General features: G+C 49.2%; 1 protein-coding gene across 1 annotated transcript in view; it reads left to right on the top strand.

Moving 5' to 3' along the window:
- The window catches only part of LOC307207069 (one cut domain family member 2-like), a 60,885-nt gene extending 42,342 nt beyond the window's left edge, over window positions 1-18,543 (top strand). Inside the window, exon 2 of the mRNA XM_079960769.1 lies at window positions 15,422-18,543. Coding sequence (XP_079816895.1) covers window positions 15,422-15,714 — 293 coding nt within the window. The 3' untranslated portion in view covers window positions 15,715-18,543. The remainder of the gene's footprint in view (window positions 1-15,421) is intronic.
- The last annotated feature ends 5,568 nt before the right edge of the window (window positions 18,544-24,111 follow it).

Here is a 24,111-nt window from a genome sequence, read left to right as displayed (position 1 = left end):
GAAACGCTGTTTACCTTCCCGCCGGAGCGGTACCTATTTATCTACTTGCACTTGGACGTGCTTTCGAACTGCTAGGTTGGCAGGAGCAGGGACCGAGCAACGGGAGCTCACCCCGTCATTGCGGGGATTCGAACCGCCGACCTTCTGATCGGCAAGTCCTAGGCTCTGTGCTTTAACCCACAGCCCCACCCGCATCACCCTTACTGTGATGTTAATAACCCACGAAGGTTGGCTCCTTTCCTGGCAGGAGACGGGAGAGGAGAGAGAAATCCCTGGGAAATCTGTTTCGAATCTCCTGCGTGGGCACGACACTTGGAACAGCATCCCAGAGAGAGATTCTTCCGATCTGCCCGTCTCAGGTGCCGCTGGCAAGCAGCCCAGTGGCGCTGCTGACATCTCTCCAGCCCCATCAAAAAACCCCGACTTGGAGTAACAAGCAATCAATTCCCCTGTTAAGCTGTCGAAATATTTAACAGATATTACGGCTAATGGGCTCAGGGAGGGGGAGAGAGAGGGAGGAACCTCAAGCAAATGGAGAGGGATGATGCAAAGAGGTCGTCTTCGCAGTGGAAAGACTGAAGAAGAAGGCTCTCCTTTAGAAGGGTGAACATGGCCTGCCCCACTGCCTGCCCCACTGCCCCGAGGTGCCCTTCAGGCGTATCTCTGTAGTGTTTGGTAAGCACTCCTTCCTTGTGACCATCTCTGGTCAGAAGCTGTTTGTGGTGAAGAGGCAGAACAGCGTCCAGAAGCCTGTGATCGTCTGAATTTGAACTTCTTTCTTCTTTTACTCTGTGACTTTGGGAGTGGGGTACTCAAGCATAGTTGGGGTGCAGGAACAAAGCACCTTTTATGTACGCATGTGTCAGAGCTGCCTCTAGGTCCCAGCTCACAGAGGACCAACGCCAGGCTGTCGTTATGTACAAAAGTCTTTATTGAGGTTTAGTTTCCATTTCAAAGCCGCAGCGCGCAGCTCTACGTCTTAAAGCCTAGACCGGCGAAGTCCCGTCTGAGTCTCCGCCCCTTCCACACCAGTTTAAGACCCTCGCTTTGCTCCACCTCTTCCTAAGTTCCTTTCTCCTCTGGGCCCTCCTGCCCGCTAGGGTTTCATCCTTTCTGGACTCCTCTGACGCTGACCCCCCTGATTCTTCCCCCTCCTTCCGGCGGGCTTTAGGACCTGGTTCCCTATCCGGGCTACCTTCTGTGCCGCTCGCCTGTACATTTGAACTTGGCGTGCGCGCCCAGCCGGCAACTTTCCTCTTGACCGTTCCCTCGCTCTCCGATGGAGGCGTGGCCAACCCTGACTCATCTTCTCTCGCTGGTGGTGAATACGTTGGCCCTGATACCTGGGACTCCTCCCCCCCACTACGCTCTGGTGGGGAAGCTGGTCCTGATTTCCAACTGCTGCTCTGGGAGTCCCCGCTGGCCCCTTGCTTCTGGGATGTCCCCCTTGGGTCCCCCCTTGCCCTGGCCATAGGCGCCCCCTTCTGTGAATCTTCCGATTCGCTGGAGAGGCTCATGGAATCTCTCGGGCTGCTGTCATCTTCTCCTACGCTGCCCTCGGATTGCTCCCCCTCACTCTCCATCTCCTCCCCTCCCTGCGCTCCCGCTGAGTCCCTGACAGCATGTGTTGATACTGGGTCACAAGAAGGCTGGAGGCTCCTAGGATGTCTTGTAAAGTAAAGTTAAAGAGACCCCTGACCATTAGGTCCAGTCGTGGCCAACTCTGGGGTTGCGGCGCTCATCTCGCTTTAATGGCCAAGGGAGCTGGTGTCATGTAGCCAGCAGGACTAAGCCGCTTCTGGTGAACCAGAGCAGCACACGGAAATACCGTTTACCTTCCCGCTGGAGCAGTACCTATTTATCTACTTGCGCTTGTGTGCTTTGAACTGCTAGGTGGGCAGGAGCAGGGACTGAGGAACGGGAGCTCACCCCGTCATTGCGGGGATTCGAACCGCCGACCTTCTGATAGGCAAGTCCTAGGCTCTGTGGTTTAACCCACAGCACCACCCACGTTGTATATTCTGCTTAAAGGCTTTGTGCCGCTGGGGGTTTGCTCCATATAGCTGTGGGCGTGATGGCAGTATGTGAAATAAAGTTCTTTGAAAAGAGAAAAAAAGAAAAAGAAGAAAAAGAAGGGAGAGTGCTGGGGTCAAGGCCTTGGTAAGGCAGGGCCTGGCTGGAGGGATGGGTTGGCATGGGGGAGTTGGCGCCAAGGGGGCAAAGAGCTTGTCTAAAAGGCTCTGTCGCCCACAGGAAGAAGAGGCAATGGGTGTGTGTGAGAGCGGCGCCCAATTATTCTCTCTCCTCTCTCCTTCCTTGGAGGTTTCTAAGCAGAGGTTGGATGGAAACCTGTCAGGGATGCTTCAGCTGAGATGCCTTGCCTCGGCCCAGTATACCTGAAGGAGCGTCTCCACCCCCATCGTTCTGCCCGGACGCTGAGGTCCAGCTCCGAGGGCCTTCTGGCAGTTCCCTCACTGCGAGAAGCAAAGCTACTGGGAACCAGGCAGAGGGCCTTCTCGGTAGTGGCTCCCGCCCTGTGGAACGCCCTCCCATCAGATGTCAAAGCGATAAACAACTACCTGACATTCAGAAGACATCTTAAGGCAGCCCTGTTCAGGGAAGTTTTCAGTGTGTGACGTTTTAGTGTATTTTTGGTCTCTGTGGAAGCCGCCCAGATGGGCGGGGTATAAATAATAAATTATTATTATTATTGCATTGCAATGGGGTTGCGCTGGGGGGGGGGGGTCCCTTCCAACTCTATGATTCTATGGTTCTATGGTAGGCAACTTAAGGCCTGGGGGCCGGATCCGGCCCAATCGCCTTCTCAATCCGGCCCACGGACGGTCTGCGAATCAGCCTTTTTTTACATGGGTAGAATGTGTCCTTTTATTTAAAATGTAACTCTGGGTTATTTGTGGGGCATAGGAATTCATTCATTTCCCCCTTCCTTCAAAATATAGTCTGGCCCCCACAAGGTCTAAGGGACAGGGGACCGGCCCCCTGCTGAAAAAGTTTGCTGACCCTTCTATTAGAACATCTCTGTCTTATCTGTATTGAACTTCAGTTCAAGGAAGCAAGTCTGGGGAACCACCTGCTACTAGAACATGGGAAGGCAAACTAAGGCCCGGGGGCTGGATCTGGCCCAATTGCCTTCTCAATCCGGCTCACGGACAGTCCAGGAATCAGCGTGTTTTTACATGAGCAGAATGTGTGCTTTTATTTCAAAGGCATCTCTGGGTTATTTGTGGGGCCTGCCTGGTGTTTTAAATGAGTAGAATGAGTGGGCACCACCACCGAGAAGGCCCTGTGTCCGGTTCTCTGTAACCTCGCTTCTCACAGGGAGGGAACCGCCAGAAGGTCCTCGGGAGATGGACCCCGGTGTCCGGGGTGGAGACGCTCCTTCAGGGATACTGGGCCTTTGTGGCCGTTTAGGGCTTTGAAAGTCACCACCAACCCTTTGAATTGTGTTCGGAAACGTAGGCCAACGTAGGTCTTTAAGGGTTCGTGATGAGTTCTGGCACCCCTATCTTTCTGCAAAAAACACAACCATACAAACAATAACAAAGGCACTGCAAGCAGCATGTTCAGTACACACACAAACACACCCCAAATGACAGGGGTATAGATTGACCAAGATATTAAGGGGAGTTTGCACAGCCATTCTGGCCCCAACCTCTTTTGTTCTTAAAGCTGCTTCTGGGGGTTTCAATAAAATCGACAGGTTCAGGGGAATCAATGGCCGATTCTGAGTTCTCTGTCGTCCCACCCCCTTTCTCCGCCCACCAGAGTGTCCAGAGAAGTTGGGATGGCAGCAGTTGGTGAGCGGGGGTGGGGTGGAGAAACGATGTTTGGAGGGGGAGCAGGAGGAGTCCGGCAGCTGCAGCGAGGCTGCTTGTGGGAAGAGAAATTTGATTGGAAATCTATCAGCTCCTTCCTGTGATTTATCAGTTCTTTGCCAGCAGAAACAGCTCCAGATGGGGGTCATTTTTTAAAGGGCAATGCCAGGAAGTTTCCCAGCTCCCAAACTCTGCACAATCCGTCCATTTGATACAAGAAGGAGGGTTCTTTCCTTCTCTCTCTCTCTCTCTCTCTCTCTCTCTCTCTCTCTCTCTCTCTCTCTCCCCGCACCCCACGGCAATCAAATCCTGGTATGCTCTTGACTACTGCAATGTGCTTTCCGTGGGGCTGCCCTTTGCAGCTGGTCTGGTCTGGAAGTTGCAATCAGATTGAGGTTGAATCCTGACAAGACAGAAGGACTGTTTTGGGGAGACAGGGAGCGGGTGGGTGTGGGGGACTCCCTGGTCCTGAATGGGGTAGCTGTGCCCCCAAAGGACCAGGTGCGCAGCCTGGGAGTCATTTTGGACTCACAGATGTCCATGGAGGTGCAGGTCAACTCTGTGTCCAGGGCGGCTGTCTCCCAGCTCCATCTGGTATGCAGGATGAGACCCCACCTGCCCACAGACTGTGTCGCCAGAGTGGTGCATGCTCTGGTTATCTCCCGCTTGGACTACTGCCATGCGCTCTCCGTGGGACTACCTTGGAAGGTGACCTAGAAACTCCAACTAATTCAGAATGCGGCAGCCAAACTGGGGACTGGGAACGGCCACTGAGACCACATAACACCGGTCCTGAAAGACCTACATTGGCTCCCAGGACGTTTCTGGGCACAATTCAAAGTGTTGGTGCTGACCTTGAAAGCCCTAAAAGGCCTCGGTCCAGTATACCTGAAGGAGCGTCTCCACCCCGGACACCTGGGTCCATCTCCCGAGGGCCTTCTGGCAGTTCCCTGCAAGAAGCGAGGTTACAGGGAACCAGGCAGAGGGCCTTCTCGGTGGTGGCACCCTCCCTGTGGAACAACGTCCCATCAGATGTCAAGGAAATAAACAACTACCTGACTTTTAGAAGACATCTGAAGGCAGCCCTGTTTAGGGAAGCTTTTAACGATTGATGAATTACAGTATTTTAATATTTTTTTGGAAGCTGCCCAGAGTGGCTGGGGAAACCCAGTCAGATGGGCGGGGTATAAATAATAAATTATTATTATTATAGCTGTGCAGTTTTATGATTCTGTGAGTAAAACCTAGTTGATTACCTGTAGTATGTTTTTTTAAATAGTAGGAGGGTTTGTGATCTGTCCCTGAAAATTGGGGACTGTTATTCTTGGTGGTTCTTTCCATTTAGAGAGCCTCTTCTGTGTCTCCATCTATCCTTTTCCTTGCCTCTCTCCCTCCTCCTCCTCCTCCTCAGACCGGGTACAAATTGAGCTGTCACTCGGTTTCTCCAGGTACCCTCTGGCACCGTCGCAGAGTCTCCCCTGCCAGGTTGTGTTACTGTGGCAGTTTATTAGGATCAATTGGCTCCCATTGCATTAGCTGGGGCTGGTTCAGAAGAAGAGATTGAGAGTGAAAGGAGGCAAGGGAGGGAAAGGAGAACGACGAGAGTGAAGAAAAGAACGAGACACTGCAGAGAGCTGTCAGTAGTAAGCATGGACCAATGGTACTCAATGGTACTGGGAAAATTAACCAATTACCTGAAACTGACACAGGGATAAATAGAATTATCATCATCATCATCATCATCATCATCATCATCATTTATTTATTTATACCCCTCCCATCTGGCTGGGCTTCCCCAGCCACTCTGGGCGGCTCCCAACAGAATATTAAAAACACGATAAAACATCAAACATTAAAAGCTTCCCTAAACAGGGCTGCCTTCAGATGTCCTCTAAAAGTCTGGTAGTTGTTTATCTCCTTGACATCTGATGTGAGGGCATTCCACAGGGCGGGTGCCACCACCGAGGAGGCCCTCTGCCTGGTTCCCTGTAACCTCGCTTCTTGCAAGGAGGAAACCGCCAGAAAGCCCTCGGGAGAGGGACCCCGGTGTCCGGGGTGGAGACGCTCCTTCAGGTCTACTGGGCCATTTAGGGCTTTCAAGGTCAGCACCAACACTTTGAATTGTGCTCAGTAGTTTATGGACCTAACAGGTATCTAAAGCCATTTGCACACAACAAGTAGGATCCTACAAAACACTATCGCTATATGTAGGTTTTATTTTATTTGTTTGTTATCTTATGTTTTGGAAATGTACATCCAGGTTATTTACCTTTATTTTGGGGGAGCCCCCCCCCAAGAGAGTGGGGCCCTAAGCTATGGCTTGTTTAGCTTATTTGTAAATCCGGCACTGGGTATCATACAAAATGCATCGTGCGGAATGATACTCAACCATGTGAATATTGTGCCAAACTTGTCTACAAACTTGTCCTTCCTTCCTTCCTTCCTTCCTTCCTTCCTTCCTTCCTTCCTTCTCCTTCCTGTCTCCTTCCTTCCTTCCTTCCTTCCTTCCTTCCTTCCTTCCTTCCTTCCTGTCTCCTTCCTTCCTTCCTTCCTTCCTTCCTTCCTTCCTTCCTTTTTCTTCCTCCTTCCTTCCTTCCTTCCTTCCTTCCTTCCTTCCTTCTCCTTCCTGTCTCCTTCCTTCCTTCCTTCCTTCCTTCCTTCCTTCCTTCCTTCCTTCCTGTCTCCTTCCTTCCTTCCTTCCTTCCTTCCTTCCTTCCTTCCTTCCTTCCTTCCTTCCTTTTTCTTCCTCCTTCCTTCCTTCCTTCCTTCCTTCCTTCCTTCCTTCCTTCCTTCCTTCCTGTCTCCTTCCTTCCTTCCTTCCTTCCTTCCTTCCTCCCTCCCTCCCTCCCTCCCTCCCCTTTCCTTAGATGACTAAGTTATCCCACCCCAGCCCACCCCAAAGAGAGAGAGGCGAAAATAGATTCCGCAGCAAAAGCTCAGGAGCCTTTTGTATTGTCTTACATCCTAATTTGCAGAGTTCAGAGGAAGATTTAATTTGCGTCGCTGCAGACAGTCTGCTTGGGAGAGCGCAGGAGCTCAGGGCATACCAGCTGCATACCAATCACAAATTGCTCCCACTGCTCCAAGGGAACCAATCCTGAGACCCTGGCTAGCAGGTCTCTCTAACCCAGTACCCTGTCTCCGACAGAGGGTGGTAAAAGGAAGTAGAGTTGCTGGAACAGAACCCAGATATTCTATCACCTATCTATCCTGCAGTAGAGTACCTACCAACATTTCTCTGATGAAAATAGGGACGTCCTATTTAATAATAATAATAATAATAATAATAAATTTTTTAAATATTATTTATACCCCGTCCATCTGACTGGGTTGCCCCAGCCATTCTGTGTGGCTTCCAAAATATATAAAAATGTAATAAAACATCGAACATTTTAATACTTCCCTCTATAGGGCTGCTTTCAGATGCCTCATAAACAGTTACCTATCTCCTTGGCTCAAGGGTAACTCCATCCCCTCCAATGTTTCTCCCCTGAAAATAGGGACGTCTTATTCCATCCCCTCCAACGTATCTCCCCTGAAAATAGGGACGTCCTATTTCATCCCCTCCAACATTTCTCCCCTGAAAATAGGGACGTCCTATTCCATCCCCTCCAACGTATCTCCCCTGAAAATAGGGACGTCCTATTTCATCCCCTCCAACGTATCTCCCCTGAAAATAGGGACGTCCTATTCCATCCCCTCCAACGTTTCTCCCATGAAAATAGGGATGTCCTATTCCATCCCCTCCAACATTTCTCCCTTGAAAATAGGAATGTCCTTTTCCATCCCCTCCAACGTTTCTCCCATGAAAATAGGGATGTCCTTTTCCATCCCCTCCAACGTTTCTCCCATGAAAATAGGGATGTCCTATTCCATCTCCTCCAACGTTTCTCCCGTGATGCAATCATGTAGCAAAAAATAAGAATTCTTAGGGTGGGAAGAAAAAATAATCTGTGCATTTCCCGCACTCCCGATGGTGAGCCCTGGCTCTGAGAAACTGTCTGAGAATTTCTCCTCAATCCTGGAGAAATTGGGTGAAATTGTTACTCACACCTCCTCTGTTTTCCCAATTTTTTCTGGCTGGTGGATTTTGAGAGTTCAGTTTGTGAATGGCTGTAAGCAAAAGAGCCTAGTTTGCACATGAAGCCATAGTCCCACCTGGTGGCCAGCAGAATACATCGCAACAGGATTGTGGCGGCTCAGAATGCTTTCAACTGAGATGGGCTTACAGGAATCCCTTCTTGAGCTTGCTGATCGGCAGGTCTGCGGTTCGAATCCCCGCGATGGGCTGAGCTCCCGTTGCTCTGCCCCAGCTCCAGCCAACCTAGCAGTTCGAAAGCAGGCCAGTGCAAGTAGATAAATAGGTACCACTGTGGCGGGAAGGTAAATGGCGTTTCCGTGTGCTCTGGTTTTCACCATGCACCAGAAGCGGTTTAGTCCTGCTGACCACACAACCCGGAAAGCTGTCTGCGGACAAACGCCTGAAAGCGAGATGAGAGCCGCAACTCCATAGTCACCTTTGACTGGACTTAACCGTCCAGGGTCCTTTTTACGTCAGAGCATTTTCTAGTTGTGGTTCCTGTATTGCAGGGTCTAAATGACCCTGGGGTGTGGGTGTGTGTCTCTTCCAAGTCTACAGCTCCACGATTCTATGACCGGGCCTCGGTCTCACGGTCATTGATCCGCCACGCACTCCCATTGTTTGCAGGAGTCTTCGCCCTTGTGCAAAAACCGCTGTGTTGTTGCTGTCAACACACGGAACAAAAAACACCCTCTCTTGTTAACGAACAACCAGAGCCAGCCCACCTCGTATCGCCAACCTTTTGTCGTTTGCCTAAATTGCCGGCGCTTGAGTAATAGCCATGCAATTGCATGCATGTGTGTGTCTGTGTGCAGGGCAGAAAATTGCAGGTTGCGCTGCAAAGGGGGCTGAGGATAAACAGATGCATTTAGGGCTACAATGGGGAAACTGGGGCTGGGTCTCTCAGACCTTCACCCTGCAGGGAGGCATCAGGTATATTTAGCCGCCGAAATGCTGAGAGGAGCTCCCACAGGGAGAGACAACTGCCACCTATCAATGGCAGCCCCCCTCCATTCCCCCATTACATACCCCCTTCTTTTTAGAATCAATTCTTCTTCTCTCCACTCCCCCTTTACTTTTCTTCTTTCTCTTCTTTGCCCGGACACTTGCAGAAGAAAGAACAGAGGGAGATGGAGGACAGCAGACCATTGTTTTGTGCAAGGCAGGTTTGTGAAGAGTAGAGAGAGGTTGGCTTCGCGGTGGAGCCTGCATGCTGCACGCAGATGGCGTCAGAGTCAGTCCCCGGCATCTCTGACCCTGAGACTCTGGAGAGTCACAGCCAGTTGTGGGAATGTTCAGGGTGGAAGGAGAGGATATATTGTTTATTAATATCCTTCCTAATTTGCGCTATCAAGTTCCTTTATGGAGCAGAGTTACATCCCCCTTTTTACAGGCACAGCAGAGAACTGGTTGCAGGCTCGTGTGAGCCTCTCACTATGATACAATTCAATCTGTCTCAGATTGAATTGTATGTTCCTGGTAAAAAGGGTAAAGGGACCCCTGACCGTTAGGTCCAGTCGTGGCTGACTCTGGGGTTGCGGCGCTCATCTCGCTTTATTGGCCGAGGGAGCCGGCGTACAGCTTCCGGGTCATGTGGCCAGCATGACTAAGCCACTTCTGGCAAACCAGAGCAGCGCACGGAAACACCGTTTACCTTCCCACCGGAGCAGTACCTATTTATCTACTTGCACTTTGATGTGCTTTCGAACTGCTAGGTTGGCAGGAGCAGAGAGAGAGAGAGGATAGAGATTGATAGATAGATGATAGATAGATGATAGATAGATAGATAGATGATAGATAGATAGATAGATAGATAGATAGATAGATAGATGATAGATAGATAGATAGATAGATAGATAGATGATAGATGATAGAGATAGATGATAGATAGATAGATAGATAGATAGATAGATAGATAGATAGATAGAGATAGAGAGAGAGAGAGATAGAGGATAGATGATAGATAGATAGATAGATAGAGAGAGAGAGAGAGAGAGAGAGAGATAGATAGATAGATAGATAGATGATAGGTAGGTAGGTAGGTAGGTAGGTAGGTAGACAGATAGACAGACAGATAGACAGATAGAGATGATAGATGATAGATAGATATGAGAGAGAGAGATTAGGCGTTATATATATATAGAGAGAGAGATATTAGGCTGTAGCCAGCTAAGTCCTATTTTCAGCAGCAGACCCACTGAAATGACTGGGCCCAGGGTCACCATTGTTTTTAATCAGTCTACTCTAAGTAGAATCACATGCAGCTGGAGCTGTAACCGTGTTATTTAATCTTACCTTTTGCCGAAGAGGGAAGACCTCGGCGAGTCTGAGGAGCAGAGGAACATAGTGGCCTTCAACACAAATGCCCCCTGGAGCCTGCGAACGGCTAGACCAAAGCTGCCTAGACCGTCATACACAAAGAATGAGAAATATGAAGAGAGGCTTTGGTGGTGCTCTTGTGTATAGATCCGACTACAGCAGCTATTGATTCCTGCTCTGCTGAGCTGTAATTATATTGAATTGCAAAGGGACATGTTAAGCCTCTTCTTGGAGGGAGGGAGGGAGGGAGGGAGAGAGAGATTCCGTCCCAACCCCCCTCCAAAAGGAAGGGAATAATTTATTTGAGATTTACTGGTATCTGTGCTTAAGATGAGAGGTGTTGGGATTCACTCTGTCCAGAGAGTAACCCCATGAAGAAGGGTGGTGGTTTCGTCATCTGTAACAGGGGACACACTCTGCACATGTTCAGAAAGTTCACCTGGTGCCTTCATTATACACCGTATTTTTTGCTCTATAAGACGCACCAGACCACAAGACGCACCTAGTTTTTGGAAAAGGAAAACAAGAAAAAAAATATTCTGAATCTCAGAAGCCAGATGTGCTGATCCCGGGGGGAAGGTTACCGTTGGCATAGTCAAAGTCCGGTCCTGGGTCACTAGCCTGGAATCAGTCCACAAGGAGCGGGGCGAGGTCCGAAGTAGGAAGCCAGGCGGGGACAGGAACACTGGAGAGTCAGGTCTGGGTCCGGGCAGGAACAGGTACTCAACAACGACGTTGCTCCCACAACCTGGGACCGGGCCGACTGGCCTTTATCTGTTCTGAGGCCAGGGGCGGTCCCGGCCCCTAGGAGACCCGCCTCTCTTGGCCTTAAGGCGAGCACTCCTCCTGGGAGAAACCAGTTCCCTTCGCCTCTCTGCCCTGAGCCTCTGCAGTTCAGGAGAGGCTAAAGGGTTACTGGGCCCAGGGGGAGACTCACCTGCAGGCACTGAGTCCTCAACCACCTCTGGAGCCAGAGTGGAATCACCTGGTGCCTGCTCCTGAGGATCTGGCACAGGTGCAGGCGCTTCAGAATCAAGGCCCTGCCCCAGTTCAGCCGGCCCTGGAGGCAGGGACTCCTGTGCAGGCTGGGATTCCTCTGGTTCAGCCTCTGAATCGGAATCCCAGGCCATCACACCAGAACAGCAAGAGGGATCGCTGCGCAGTGAAAGCAGCGATCCCTCTTGCTGTTCTGGCTTCTGGGATAGCTGCGCAGCCTGCATTCGCTCCATAAGACGCACACACATTTCCCCTTACTTTTTAGGAAGGAGAAAGTGAGTCTTATAGAGCAAAAAATACGGTATATTTTAGCTGCTGTGTGAAAATGTTACTCTTCATCCAATATTCCTACATCCTTTTAAATATGTCTGTGTGAAGGGGATAGGTTTGTTGTATTACTTTATCTATTTGTGCTTTAGCATGTATTTTATTCTGTGAACTGCCCTGAGATCTTTCAATGAAGGATGGTATATTAATTTAATAAATACTAAAGTAAAAAGTCTGAAATGGTTTGCCTGGTTTGATTCTGGCACCTAGGCATGGGTAAAGCATGAAAGGGCTCTTGAGCACAGGCAGTGGCAAAAATTTAAAGTGCAGGGCCTCCTCACGACAGGCCACCGGATCCACGCGCCCATAGCCACGTATCCCTTGTTCACCAGGAGCACCCATAGCTCAGTGGCAGAATACAAGCTTTGCATGCAGAATGTTCTAAGTCTGATCTTCGGCATGATCAGTAAGAAACATCTCAGGAAGCATCCCACTTGGAGGGCTGGTATCTCCTGTTCTGGTCCCATGGAGAAGCTCATGCAGCAAGACAAGTTGGGCGTTTCAGCACCACGGAGAGCTCCAAGTGAACCGCTTGCTCCTGAGGCAGCACCACGGAGAGCTCCAAGGCAGGTCTGGTGTTTCAGGACCACGGAGAGCTCCAAGTGTGCCGCTTGCTCCTGAGGCGGCATCATGGACAGCTCCAAGGCAACAAGGAGTGCAGTGGTACCTCAGGTTAAGTACTTAATTCATTCCGGAGGTCTGTACTTAACTTGAAACTGTTCTTAACCTGAAGCACCCCATTAGCTAATGGGGCCTCCCGCTGCTGCTGCGCCGCCGGAGCATGATTTTTGTTCTTATCCTGAAGCAAAGTTCTTAACCTGAAGCACTATTTCAGGGTTAGCGGAGTCTGTAACCTGAAGCGTATGTAACCCGAAGCGTATGTAACCTGAGGCACCACCGTATTTGTTTTTGCTGGTTTGGTGGGCAGCCTGCCCACTCTCTGACAGCAGGTGACCCCACTGGGAGTAGCAATGGGGTGGGTTTCACCCTGTGCCTCGTAGAGCTGGGCTGACGCTGCCGGCGAGCCCTGTGCCCCTTGGCACCATCCGAAGGCCGTGATCCAGTAGGCGCTGGGGTGGATTGCAGAGTCAGGCCCAGGCTGCCCCCGGGCCCAGTACTGACAGCAGCAACAAGCAGTTATGGCTCACCCAGCCTTACCCATTGCCAACCAACTGCACTTACCTGAATTGGTGGTTCTGGATGGCGGGGTCTACTGTTCAAAATGGGAGCCTCAGCAATCGCCCTCTCTTGCCAGTGACAAACCAGGACTGCTCCAAGGATCTTCAAGGAAGTATCCCCTTACCCGCTTATGACTGGCCAAGGGGATAACCAGCCAACGAGGATTTTTTAAAAAAAATGCTTCCCCCCTGCATTTCTCACTTCCTTCTGCGGCCCCCTAGCATGCTGTGGTCCCCCCCCCCATTACACATTTTCACCTGTGGCCCCCTTGGAATATCCTGGGGGCACCCACCCCCAGGTTGGGGAACACTGTTGATGCCAGTGCATACATGGAAAACCAATGACCAAATTGATTTTGTCTGTTGGGAGTTGATGCGAAGCTGCTGGAGGGGGGGGTTGTGGGCTGGGGAGAAGGGATGAAGGAACTGGTGGCGGGTGGTCTGCCTGTCGCAGATGCTTTGACCCAACTTCTAATTTTGAGAATCTTGTGTGTTTTTTCCCTTCCCCCTTTCCTTTTTAAGCTTTCTGAAACTTTCCTGTGTGTGTTTTTTTTTCCAATTAAAAAATGACTTTTAAAAAGATGACTTTTAAATAATAAGTAAATATTACCTGTTGATGTGCCAAAAAGGTTTATATCTTTTATTTGTTTTCCTTGCAAGCATCTGATGGTCATAGGGTAGGTTTTTTAATTCCTCTGCTGGGGGTTTTTGGATTGAGAAACACCCAAAGCTTTGCCCAATCTTTAAAAAATAAAAAAGGAGAGAGAGAGAGAGAGAGAGAGAGAGAGAGAGAGAGTCGTCCAGCCTTAAAAGAAAAAAAAAGGAGGAGAGAGAGAGAGAGAGAGAGAGAGAGAGAGAGAGAAATACTAATAATTAAAATCCATACTAATACTAATAATTAATGATGTTTGGAGACAGAGGACGCACCAGCACTACACACCAGAAAGGTCTGGAAACCAAGTCGTAAGGAACGGTTGAGGGAGGTGGGTACGTTTAGCCTGGCGAAGAGACTGATTTGATAGCCCTCTTCCAATACAGTGGTACCTCGGGTTAAGTACTTAATTCATTCCGGAGGTCCGTTCTTAACCTGAAACTGTTCTTAACCTGAAGCACCACTTTAGCTAATGGGGCCTTCTGCTGCCGCTGCATGATTTCTGTTCTCATCCTGAAGCAAAGTTCTTAACCTGAGGTACTATTTCTGGGTTAGCGGAGTCTGTAACCTGAAGCGTATGTAACCCGAGGTACCACTGTATCTGAAGGGGAAGACTTGGAAGATGGAGCAAGCTCGTTTTCTGCTGCCCCAGGGGGGTAGGACCCCAACCAGTGGGTTCAAATGATAAGCAAGGATATTCCAGCTAAACATTAGGAATGGACTCTCTAGGAAGTTGATAGACTCTCCATCCCTGGAGGTCTTAAGACAGAGGTTGGTTGGCCATCTGTCAGGGAATCTTTAGATGTGGTTCCTACATTGCACAGGGGTTGGAATTGATAACCCTTGAAGGTTGTTTAAAGTACTATATAATATCACTTTAAGGGACGCAGGTGGCGCTGTGGGTTAAAGCCTCAGTGCCTAGGGCTTGCCGATCGAAAGGTCGGCGGTTCGAATCCCTGCGGCGGGGTGCGCTCCCGCTGCTCGGTCCCAGCGCCTGCCAACCTAGCAGTTCGAAAGCACCTCCGGGTGCAAGTAGATAAATAGGGACCGCTTACCAGCGGGAAGGTAAACGGCGTTTCCGTGTGCGGCTCTGGCTCGCCAGAGCAGCGATGTCACGCTGGCCACGTGACCCGGAAGTGTCTCCGGACAGCGCTGGCCCCTGGCCTCTTAAGTGAGATGGGCGCACAACCCCAGAGTCTGTCAAGACTGGCCCCTACGGGCAGGGGTACCTTTACCTTTACCTTTAATATCACTTTAGCAGCCATGGCCTCCTCCTCCTCCAACGTATCCTGGGAGAGGTAGTTTGTTTAAGGGTGCTGAGAGTTTATCAAGAAACCCTCCCCATTCCCCTCACAGAACTCCAATTCCCAGAGATCTCTGAGAAGAGGGATGGATTGTTAAACCGTATGGGCTGCTGAGCAAGGGGTTTGATAACTGTTCAGAGGTTGGCGCCTAGTCCTCCGTTTACAAAAGAAGCAGGAGGTTATGTCCAAATGTAAGATTTGCACCATCTGTAGGCAAGGGCGAATCTTTTATTCTAAAAAGAAGAATACAGAACACAGATACATTGGAACCTCGGTTTTCGGACGTAACCCGTACCAACTGACCGTCCGACTTCCAAAACATTAAAAAACCGAAGCAGTCGATTCCGGAAGCGTTTGCTGACGGAAAACTCAAAACGGGAGCCGTGTGTCACGTTCGGCTTCAGAAAAGCGTTCGAAAACCGCAGTCGCTTCCGGGTTTTCGGCGTCCGAAAGCCGAAGTGTTTGACTTCCGAGACGTTCGGAAACCGAGGTTCTGCTGTAGCCTTAATGAAGGACCACAGAAGTATCAATGTATGGGGTGGGGTGTCTTGCCAGGGGAAGGGTCAGAGCATCTTTGTTGTCCTCTGTATGGGGGAGGGCGCCCCGAAAAGTTGGAAGAAGCATTGTTCTGCATCTTGTTTGATGGTTGTGTTCTTTTGTCTCCTCCTCCTCCTCCTCCTTCCCCTCCCTCCTTCCCGGCCCCTTCCTCCTCCTCTGACGACATATAGCATGCAAACGTAAAGAGCAGGAGCAGCAGAAGGACAGGAACCTACAGCCGAAGAAGCAGCGCCTCGTCTTCACGGACCTCCAGCGCCGCACCCTGATCGCCATCTTCAAGGAGAACAAGCGGCCTTCTAAGGAGATGCAGATGACCATCTCGCAGCAGCTGGGCCTGGAACTCAACACCGTTAGCAACTTCTTCATGAACGCTCGCCGGAGGTGCATGAACCGTTGGCAGGAAGACCCGGGCGCCAACCCCGGGGTTCCTTCCTCATCTACAAGCACTTTTTCCAAAGCATGATCTCCTCCTCCTCCTTCTCACCCGCTCCCTACATCTCCCCCCTCTTGTCCAACACCACACAGCAGCCAAAAAACTCATCGCCTTCTCCATGCTGGCTTTCCTTCTCCTCACCGCCATGCGCACGCCTTGAGCAACCAGCCACTCAAGCACAGCCATCCACACCAGGTGCAATTGGGATGCTGATAGACCTCTGGGAGCATCCATGCGTCTTAGATGCACAACTGCCATGCATCTCAGATGCACATGAGCCCTTGCCTCCGGCTGCCATCTAAAAGCTGGCGCCTGATTTGCAGAGGGTCACTTGCTTGGCGCCATCTCACAAGCAGCCTCCAAAATCTTTGGCTTAGGTGAGAGACGCCACTTGCCCCATAAACAAACAAACAAACAAACAAGCAAACACCCAGCCCAGAGGGTGTTGTGCCATTCTGATGGCTGGGCAAGGGGATTAAGGGGCTGGTTTAATTGCAGACGTTTTCAATGAAGTCTGTTTTGAAGTCCCCGTTATGCGGGAGGCGAAAGCCATATCATTGAGGGTCGGTGGGTGCCTTGGCCAACTGAGTGTGTGCTGGATGCCTTAAACACAGGCCAGCACTGGGCAATTGTTGGGAGGGCAAGTAGCCATGTCAAACTGGTACACCTTCCTTCTGCCCTTTCCCTGTCCCTGGGTTTCAACCCCTAAACCATTCACCTTTCAGTAGTAAAGCATCAGCTTTGCATCCAAAAAATAAATAAATACCAGGCATCTGCAGGCATGGCTGGGGGAAATTCCCAGCCTGAAATCCCCGGAGAGCTGTTGCCAGTCAGTGTATACAGTGCTGAGCGAAATGGACCTATGGTCTGTCTCAGTATTAGGTAGCTGTCTATTTTCCTGCCATGGCTACCTTGGCACCAGCAATGGCCTTGCATTCTAGGACACAGCTGAGCCCCCAAGTTTCCAGACCCCTGCCCCTGCCCCCACAGCTCCATTTCAAGTGAGGTTCACTGTCGCGAAGCTGATAACAGCCCTTTGGGATGTGGGATGGGGAAAAGGCAAACGACCGTGTCGCGTGGGAACAGTTTGCAATTCGTTTGGGGACAAGCTGTTGCATCCTAGGCAAGGGCGAGTGGAATCAATGGCGGCCTGCATGAATGGCGTTTATGGGGTGTTCCTCAGTTTGCAAACCAAAAATGCTTAAGGGGGCTGAGAAAGTTTTTAAAAATAATAATAAAACCAGTAATGAGTATGGCATTAATAGGACCAACAAGGGGAAAGCATGGAGAACCATCTTTGCAAGCATCACCAAAACATTACCATGCTGTCCTCACGCACATTTGTTCCCCACTCACCTGCTCAACACCCTTCCTTGCATCCCATCGTCTACGCAGCTCATGAACAGAAGGCGTTACTCTCCAAACCAACCTCCACCATGAATATACACCCTAAAACTAATGGTCAACTGCACAACAACATGATTCACGTCTACCAAAAGAAAAAAATAAAGCAACCAAAAAGTGTAGGAGAATCAGCCGAAGAGAAGACTTCTTGTTCTTGTTCTATCAATGGTTCCTCTCAAAGGAATTCCAAGCCAAAGTGTGGAAAGGAAGAGGGAGAGTAGCAACTCACATGAAAAAATACCCCCTTCCTCCCCCCCCCCCTGGAATCAGTCGTGCGGGGGGGTCTAAAGCTAAGTTGCACTGTGTCACCTCGAGAGAGAGAAAATATAAGCGGGTCATGAAGCACATTTTAGGTACATAATTCGGGTATTTAAAAAGAGAGAGAGAGAAACGGAAAGCTTTAACGAAACCAAAGGAAAGGAGATGACAGGATTTCTGTTCTTTTTTTCCGGACGCTGGACCGCCGTCTCGCCTTCTGTCTTGACCTTGGTTTCATTCCAGAAGAGAGCCCCAGATTGGACCGATTCTGTCCATCTCCTCGCAGAGTACCCACAAGGCCCCCGCCTCCTTTATCCTGCTATCAACAGAGAGAGGTGGGGAATTAGAAATGACCAGTATGGTTAGAACTGGATTGGTGGACGGAGGCCCCAATTGCGAATCTGCTTGCAGAACAGAGATAGAGATATATTTAAGTACGGATCGACATTGTGGGTGGCGAGAAATGCAAATTTCCTTCTCAACCACCCCCTGTCCCCATTCCACCCCTCTGCTCCTGGAAAAAGAAAAACTCTACAACAAGCTCAAAAAAATAAATAAATGGATCTCTGGCAATGTATGAAAGATAACTGACTATTTGAGTGTGTGCATGGGTGAATGGGTGCCAATTAACAGTCTGCCTTAAAAAAATAATAATTACAAGATAGATACACCACGATTCTCTTCTTCATTTCTGGAAGGAGCCTTGTCCTCAACAGGGGCCAGCACCATGAATCACGAGTGACTTGCAAAGGCGAAACGAAACGAGACAATGGCGGGGTCAAAAGAGGATGAGGGACGCTTTCGCGAGCTAAGCCTCCCAAACGTTTGAACCCAAAGGGCCGAAGAGGAGACGACGTCGAGAAAGCCCAGGGGGGCAAGAGAATCTCACCCTCGCCACCTCCCCAGTAAACGTGGGGTTTCTTTGTGTGTCTGTGCGTCTGTGTGTCTGTGTGTCTTCTTGTTTTTGATTTTTAATGGGACAATACCAAATTGATGCGGGTACAAATAGCACGGTCTGTGTGGAGGTCTTTTTCCCCCTGTTCACTTTACGTTGAAGGCGAAGTGTTGAATCCACGGTTAGGCGACTTCTGGAACGACGAGGAGGAGAAGAAGGAAAGCCACGCCATCGGATAATATTATTTGATTCGAAAGGAGGATGAACTTTGAAAAGAAAAGAGAGAAGAAACTTTAACCAGAAACCCACCCACCCACCCCCAAGATTATGCCCCGATCTATTGAGCGGGTGTGAGCATCAGGGTGTCAGAAGGGGAGAGATGATTGAACCAACCCAAACAGATGACGGAAGGAGGGGTATGTAGCAAATGCAGAGCTGTGTTTTGCCAAAGGAGGAAGATAGGGTGCGAAAGGATAAGGGAAGCAAAAATATATATTTCCCTCTCCGCCCAGTGTCCACCCCCCTCTCCAAGCGCCCCCTATTCCCCCCAATCCTGTCTTGTCTTTGTCGTGACATGTCGACGCTAACGGACGATGGAGGGCGAAGACAGTGGATTTCCGTACCTGATTTTGTGGAGTATTTAAGGGCTGAGAAGCCACGCCAGAAAATAAAAGAAGAAAGGTAATAAACGGGGGGCCTGACCTTGGCTAAAAAAAATAAAGAGAGCACCCCAAGGACAAGGAAGCTGTCAACGAACGACTGGCCCCCAAGCGTGAAAAAAAAAAAAAGACGTTTGTAGTGAGACCCAAAAAAATATAGGCTACCTCACTTGAGTTTTCGAGTTTTTTGTGATTTGAGAATCACACCTGATACCAAAGATTTGTTCCCCTTGCCTGGTTTGTGGTGGAATCTAAACACCCCCACCCCCAAACTCCCTCAACCTTCCTTAGCCTCGTTCCCATGCTACCGCCATAACCATTCCTAGATGATGTCCCCCCCCCATGACCCATAGATGTTGTAGCCAACTTTCTTCCTTCCCAAGACCCCCATACCTTGCTCTTTCCATTGCTCCCCCCCAGAGAGACAGACAGACAGACAAAGAGAGAGAGGAGAGAAAGAAAGAAAGAGAACATGATCTTTAGAGTGATAGAGTGCCTTTTCTTGTACCAAAGGTGGTAGACCACGTTTCTTTGTCCTATAAACTCACACAGTAACTTACCTCAGTTCTCTTAATGGGATGGATCCCGGCTACTCTCGTTTGCTTTTGGGTGATGGGGCACAAGCCCAGTTTACCCCTTGCTCCCTCCTTGTCCCTCCCTTCTCGCCCAACCACCCAAGTGACTAATTCTTCCTCCCCAACTTGAGTGCCTGCAAATGCGCACAAGAACCAAAATGTGCTTAGTGGGCTCTTAATGTTCATGGATATTAATGTTCTGGAACTTTGTCTGTACCAATGAATCGGGTGAGAAGAGACTCCATAGCTCAGTGGCAGAGAACATGATCAGCTTGTAGGTCCGGTCTCAAACATCTCTGGTTTGAAGCGGATCTCACACAGCCAGTGAGGAGGAAATCATCTCTCTGTCACGTTCTGTGGGACCCTGGAGAGCCTTGTGGGGTCTCCCACCTGCCTGGTTCAAGGTGCTTTGAAGCTCCAAAGTTTGGGTCTTCAAAGCACCTTGGAAGTCAACGGATGAGCAGGAGCTGAAACCTGTTTGCCGTTGCCAGTGCGCAATTGTTGTCCAGGGCCTCTCCAGATGTTCTTATGAATGAGAGAGAGAGAGAGAGAGAGAGACAGAGAACAGCTGTTTCCTGTATGTCCTGCCCATGCACTTCCTGAAGGAATCTTGATTGGTTACCAAGAGAACAGGTGGCTAGACTTGATGGGAATTTGGCTTCACTCAGCAGGTCTCGTTTTAGGTTCTCCAGAACCTGTCTCCACCTGAGAAGGAAACTGACGTTTCTTCTCACATTATCATCACCTTCCGTGGGTTGTAGGTGTCAGGACCCCCCCCCCCAGAACACAAGCGACCGACCCACCTTCTCTCCCAAGGCCCCTCTTTCCCAAGCTAAATCACACCCCCTCCATCTTTTGACCCAACACCCAAATAGCCTTGTTGATACCAAAGAAATTCTCCGCTCAGGAGGAAAAAATAACAACCCTTTGCATAAACCCAGCCCATCGACCCGACCCACCGCCTCTCTCTCCATCACAAACCTGGCAAGACTTTTGACAATGTTCTCTGAAATACCTCAAAAAAAATAAAATAAATATTTAATGTATAGTTTATGTGACAAAAAATAATAATGATGATGATGATGATAATTACTTAGCTAGTTTTTGGAATTTGCAACTTGAAGCTTTATACTGTTAAATTATAATTTTTTTGCAGAGGGCGGCATGTTGTAATTATGTTAAGATCCTCATTGGGAGACGTATTGAATGTTAAGAAAAGGAAAAGGGAAAACTGGTTCGTTTCATGATTTTTTAAAGAGGGAGAGAGACGAAGAGAGGGAAACGAAGGTTCCTTGGCGTTTACAGATTTCATATTTAAACGAGTCCTTTAAAAGAAAAAAAAATCACAAATAATACTAAATACCTGTTGCTTTCGGGGATGTTATTCTTTTCTTTTCCTCTCCTGCTGAGTCATGTCTTACGAGAGTATTTATTATATGTGTTTATGTGTTAAATTGTAATTTAAGAAGAAGAAGAAGAAGAAAAAGACCAAAAAAAGAAAGAAAAAAGAGATGAAATGGAAATTTGATTTATGCATGGAAAAAAATATATACTCTTTCTTGAAGTAACGTAATAATTATTGAGGGGGTGGGAGGACGGGCGGGGCGGGCGGGGGAGGAGGGATTTGATGTGTTGTTTGTCTAACAAAAGATTTCATTTCGACTTGACAAAAGGTCTGTGCATGGGCCGGATCCGTTTCATGTGACCGTTGACCCTCTTCCTTTCCCCCCTCCTTTCTCGTTTCTCCCGCCATCTCTTCTTCTTCCATATTGTCTGTCTGCGCGTTGTCAAACGACAACGAGGACGGTGCTTATCCGAGGTGAGAGAAAAGGGCTGGGGCTCCTTGTGTGTAGGAGACCCCTGGCAGGGCTGGGGATCTCCCCCCACGTCCGAAATCCGGGAAAGCAGCACTCAGCTAGACGGAACCAATGGCCCAACTCTACAAGGCAGCTTCCTAGGTCCCTGTTGAAATCCAGCTCTTCATTCGAGATCATGAGGACCAGAATCCTTATGCAATCTTCAACTTAGTGGTGGAACATCAGCTTCGCATGTAGAAGCCCCCCTGGTTTGATCCAGGTCCAGCTGGGGTTAGACACCATTTCTGAAACCCTGGAGGTCCGCTGACAGTCGGTGTCAGCGCTACTGAGCTAGCTGGACCAATGGGCCCTAACAGCTTGGGAGCAGGGTCAGGACAAGAAGGCTGGACTTGGCTGCAACAAAGGAATCGTGCCTCAGGCAACGCCAGCCCAACACGGTCCCTGCCTTTCCAGCAAGCAAACATCAGCTCTTTCACCCTGCTCTGCCCGTGCCCCTTTTAGCATCCAATCACAAGTGTCTTTATAAAGAAAAAGAGACAATCATCTTGCCCAAAATAACAAGTAAAGTTCCACTGAACCCGTAACCGCATTGATACCAGTTGCTGGAAACGGCAGGGAGCAAGGGTTGCTGTTGAGCTGAGGTCCCAATTGAGAGCTTCCCGTTGGGACATCTGGTTGGCTTCTGTGACCACATGGGCCTCCTTGATCCAGCAGAGCTCAGCTCATCCTCTAAGGAACAGAACGAGAGATGAATTCTTCCCAGAATCTGTCAACTTCCCAGAAGAATCTGGTTGGTCACTGTGAGAACAGGACTCTGGACTTGATGGGTCTTTGGCCTGATCTTCTGGGGCGCTTCCAATATCAAGTTTTTATGATAGACCTCTCCCACTGTGGATTTTGGGTCAAGGGGAACCACGCACCATGGACGTGCTTGTCCTCTGACTACGGCGCATTGGGCTCTTGGACCAAAATTAAGCTCAGATCAGGGCAGAAATATCTCCAGGAATCGATGCTTCTAGGTCCTCTTTTTGTAGTTTAGAAAGTTGTTCTAAGTGTCTGCACCTCTTCCGTCTCTGAGGAACAAAGTGTCTTACAGATCTTTTAGGCCTTCCAATTCGACAGGGCCTGTAGCTCATCTGCTTTCCACGCAGAAGGTCACAGGTTCCATCCCTGTTATCTTCAGCTACAGCTACAGCTGGCAAAGAATCATCTCCAAAACCCGGTGATGACAAAGACCTGAAGTCCTCCAGATGTTGTTGAGTCAGGTCCCAGCAGCTCCCCAGGGTTTGGGAGAGGATTTCTCCCCTCTGGGGATGATGGGAGCTGTCATCCAGTAACATCTGCAAGGCTGCAAGTTTCATGTCAACCAGGGTTCTTCAGCCTCAGGTCGCTAGGTGTTGTTGGGGCATCATCTCCAGGCAGCTTAGTCAGGGATGATGGGAGTTGTGGAGTCCAGCATCATTTAGAGACCCAAGGTGGAAGAACACTCTGGTGTGGACAGTGCTGACCTAGATGGACCAATGGTCTGGTGTGACATAGAACACCTTCTGCATTTCCATGCTTCTATGTGTAAAGGACCCACCACCAGAAATATCAAATCCAGGAGGGTCATAAGAAGGTCTTTAAAAAATTAATGGTGGTCTCGAACAAAGAGAATTTGGATGTAATTGAGAGGGTGCTTAATGCTTGCTAGAAAAGTGGTCCATATGCACATTCAGAATGAAAACAAACCCATAGATCTGCAAGCAAGCTGTTAGTCTGTCTCCAGATGGGGTTAGTATCCAGACAGGGTTATATCCAATTCACGTATGCTCAGAGCAGACCCACTAAAATTAATGGACCTGACCAAGTCACACCCATTAATTTCAATAGGTCTTCTCTGAGTAGGGCTAACACCAACTGCAACCCTATGGGCTGTAGCCAACATTAGTCATACTCAAAGTAGACCCTTTGAAATTAATGGGGCAGCTGAAGCACATCCTTGAGAAGAATTTTATTGGATATAGCCAATGAACCCAGCTATTTATGTCTGTAATAAGCGCTAGGAGCCAAATTATTTCTTAATTTCTGTCCTCGGATGATGACCACATTTAGATTGGCCCTTGTACGATTTCCACAGTTTCAGTAGTACCTGTGTGCCAAATAGGGCTGCCCAGTCATAGACCATCCCAAATTGGCTTTCAGCCTTGAGACAAAGAGGCCCTCTTCTGAGGCATCTCGTGGACCTCATAAGCCCAAAGGGTCACGAGATAACATAGGTTGCTCCACACGTGAGCAATAACTGGTCCAAGCGCCCAGCCAAGTTTTTTTAAAGTTTACCATAAAAAACGTGGGAGCAGGAGTGTCTCTGACTAAGCCGTGCTCAGAATGAACCAGTCGAGTTTATGGCCAGCTAAGTTCTCTGTGCAGGGCAAACCCATTGAAATGAATGGGCCTGATTTACTTGCGTCCATTACTTTCAATGGGGCTGCTCTGAACGGGACCATTAAAGGACATGACATATGTGAGGCCATTGATTTCAGTTGGTCTGGGTAGATTTTAGTTTGAGCTCACAGGGGGTTAGATACATTTCCCCCAAAGCCTGGTCAACTTCTAGAAGTTCTGACTTTGGCCTTTTATCGCTGAAATGAAGCAGATGGAAGACTTGCAAGACCCGACACCAAAACCAACATCCTTTCGTCTCTCCTCCTTTCTGCCATCCTGCCTATCAATACTTGCTCCATCATTCACGCAGTTCTCAAATCATTTCAGGAACAATCTTTCCAGGATACCAAAGATCTTCATTCCCTTCCTTCCTTCCTTATAGAGGTATCGACAAT

The sequence above is a fragment of the Podarcis cretensis genome, assembly GCF_951804945.1.
Source record: "Podarcis cretensis genome assembly, chromosome: 18".
In the NCBI taxonomy this organism is placed as follows: Eukaryota; Metazoa; Chordata; class Lepidosauria; order Squamata; family Lacertidae; genus Podarcis; species Podarcis cretensis.
Note: the sequence above shows the minus strand (reverse complement) of the source record. Positions and strands in the feature narration are given on the sequence as shown.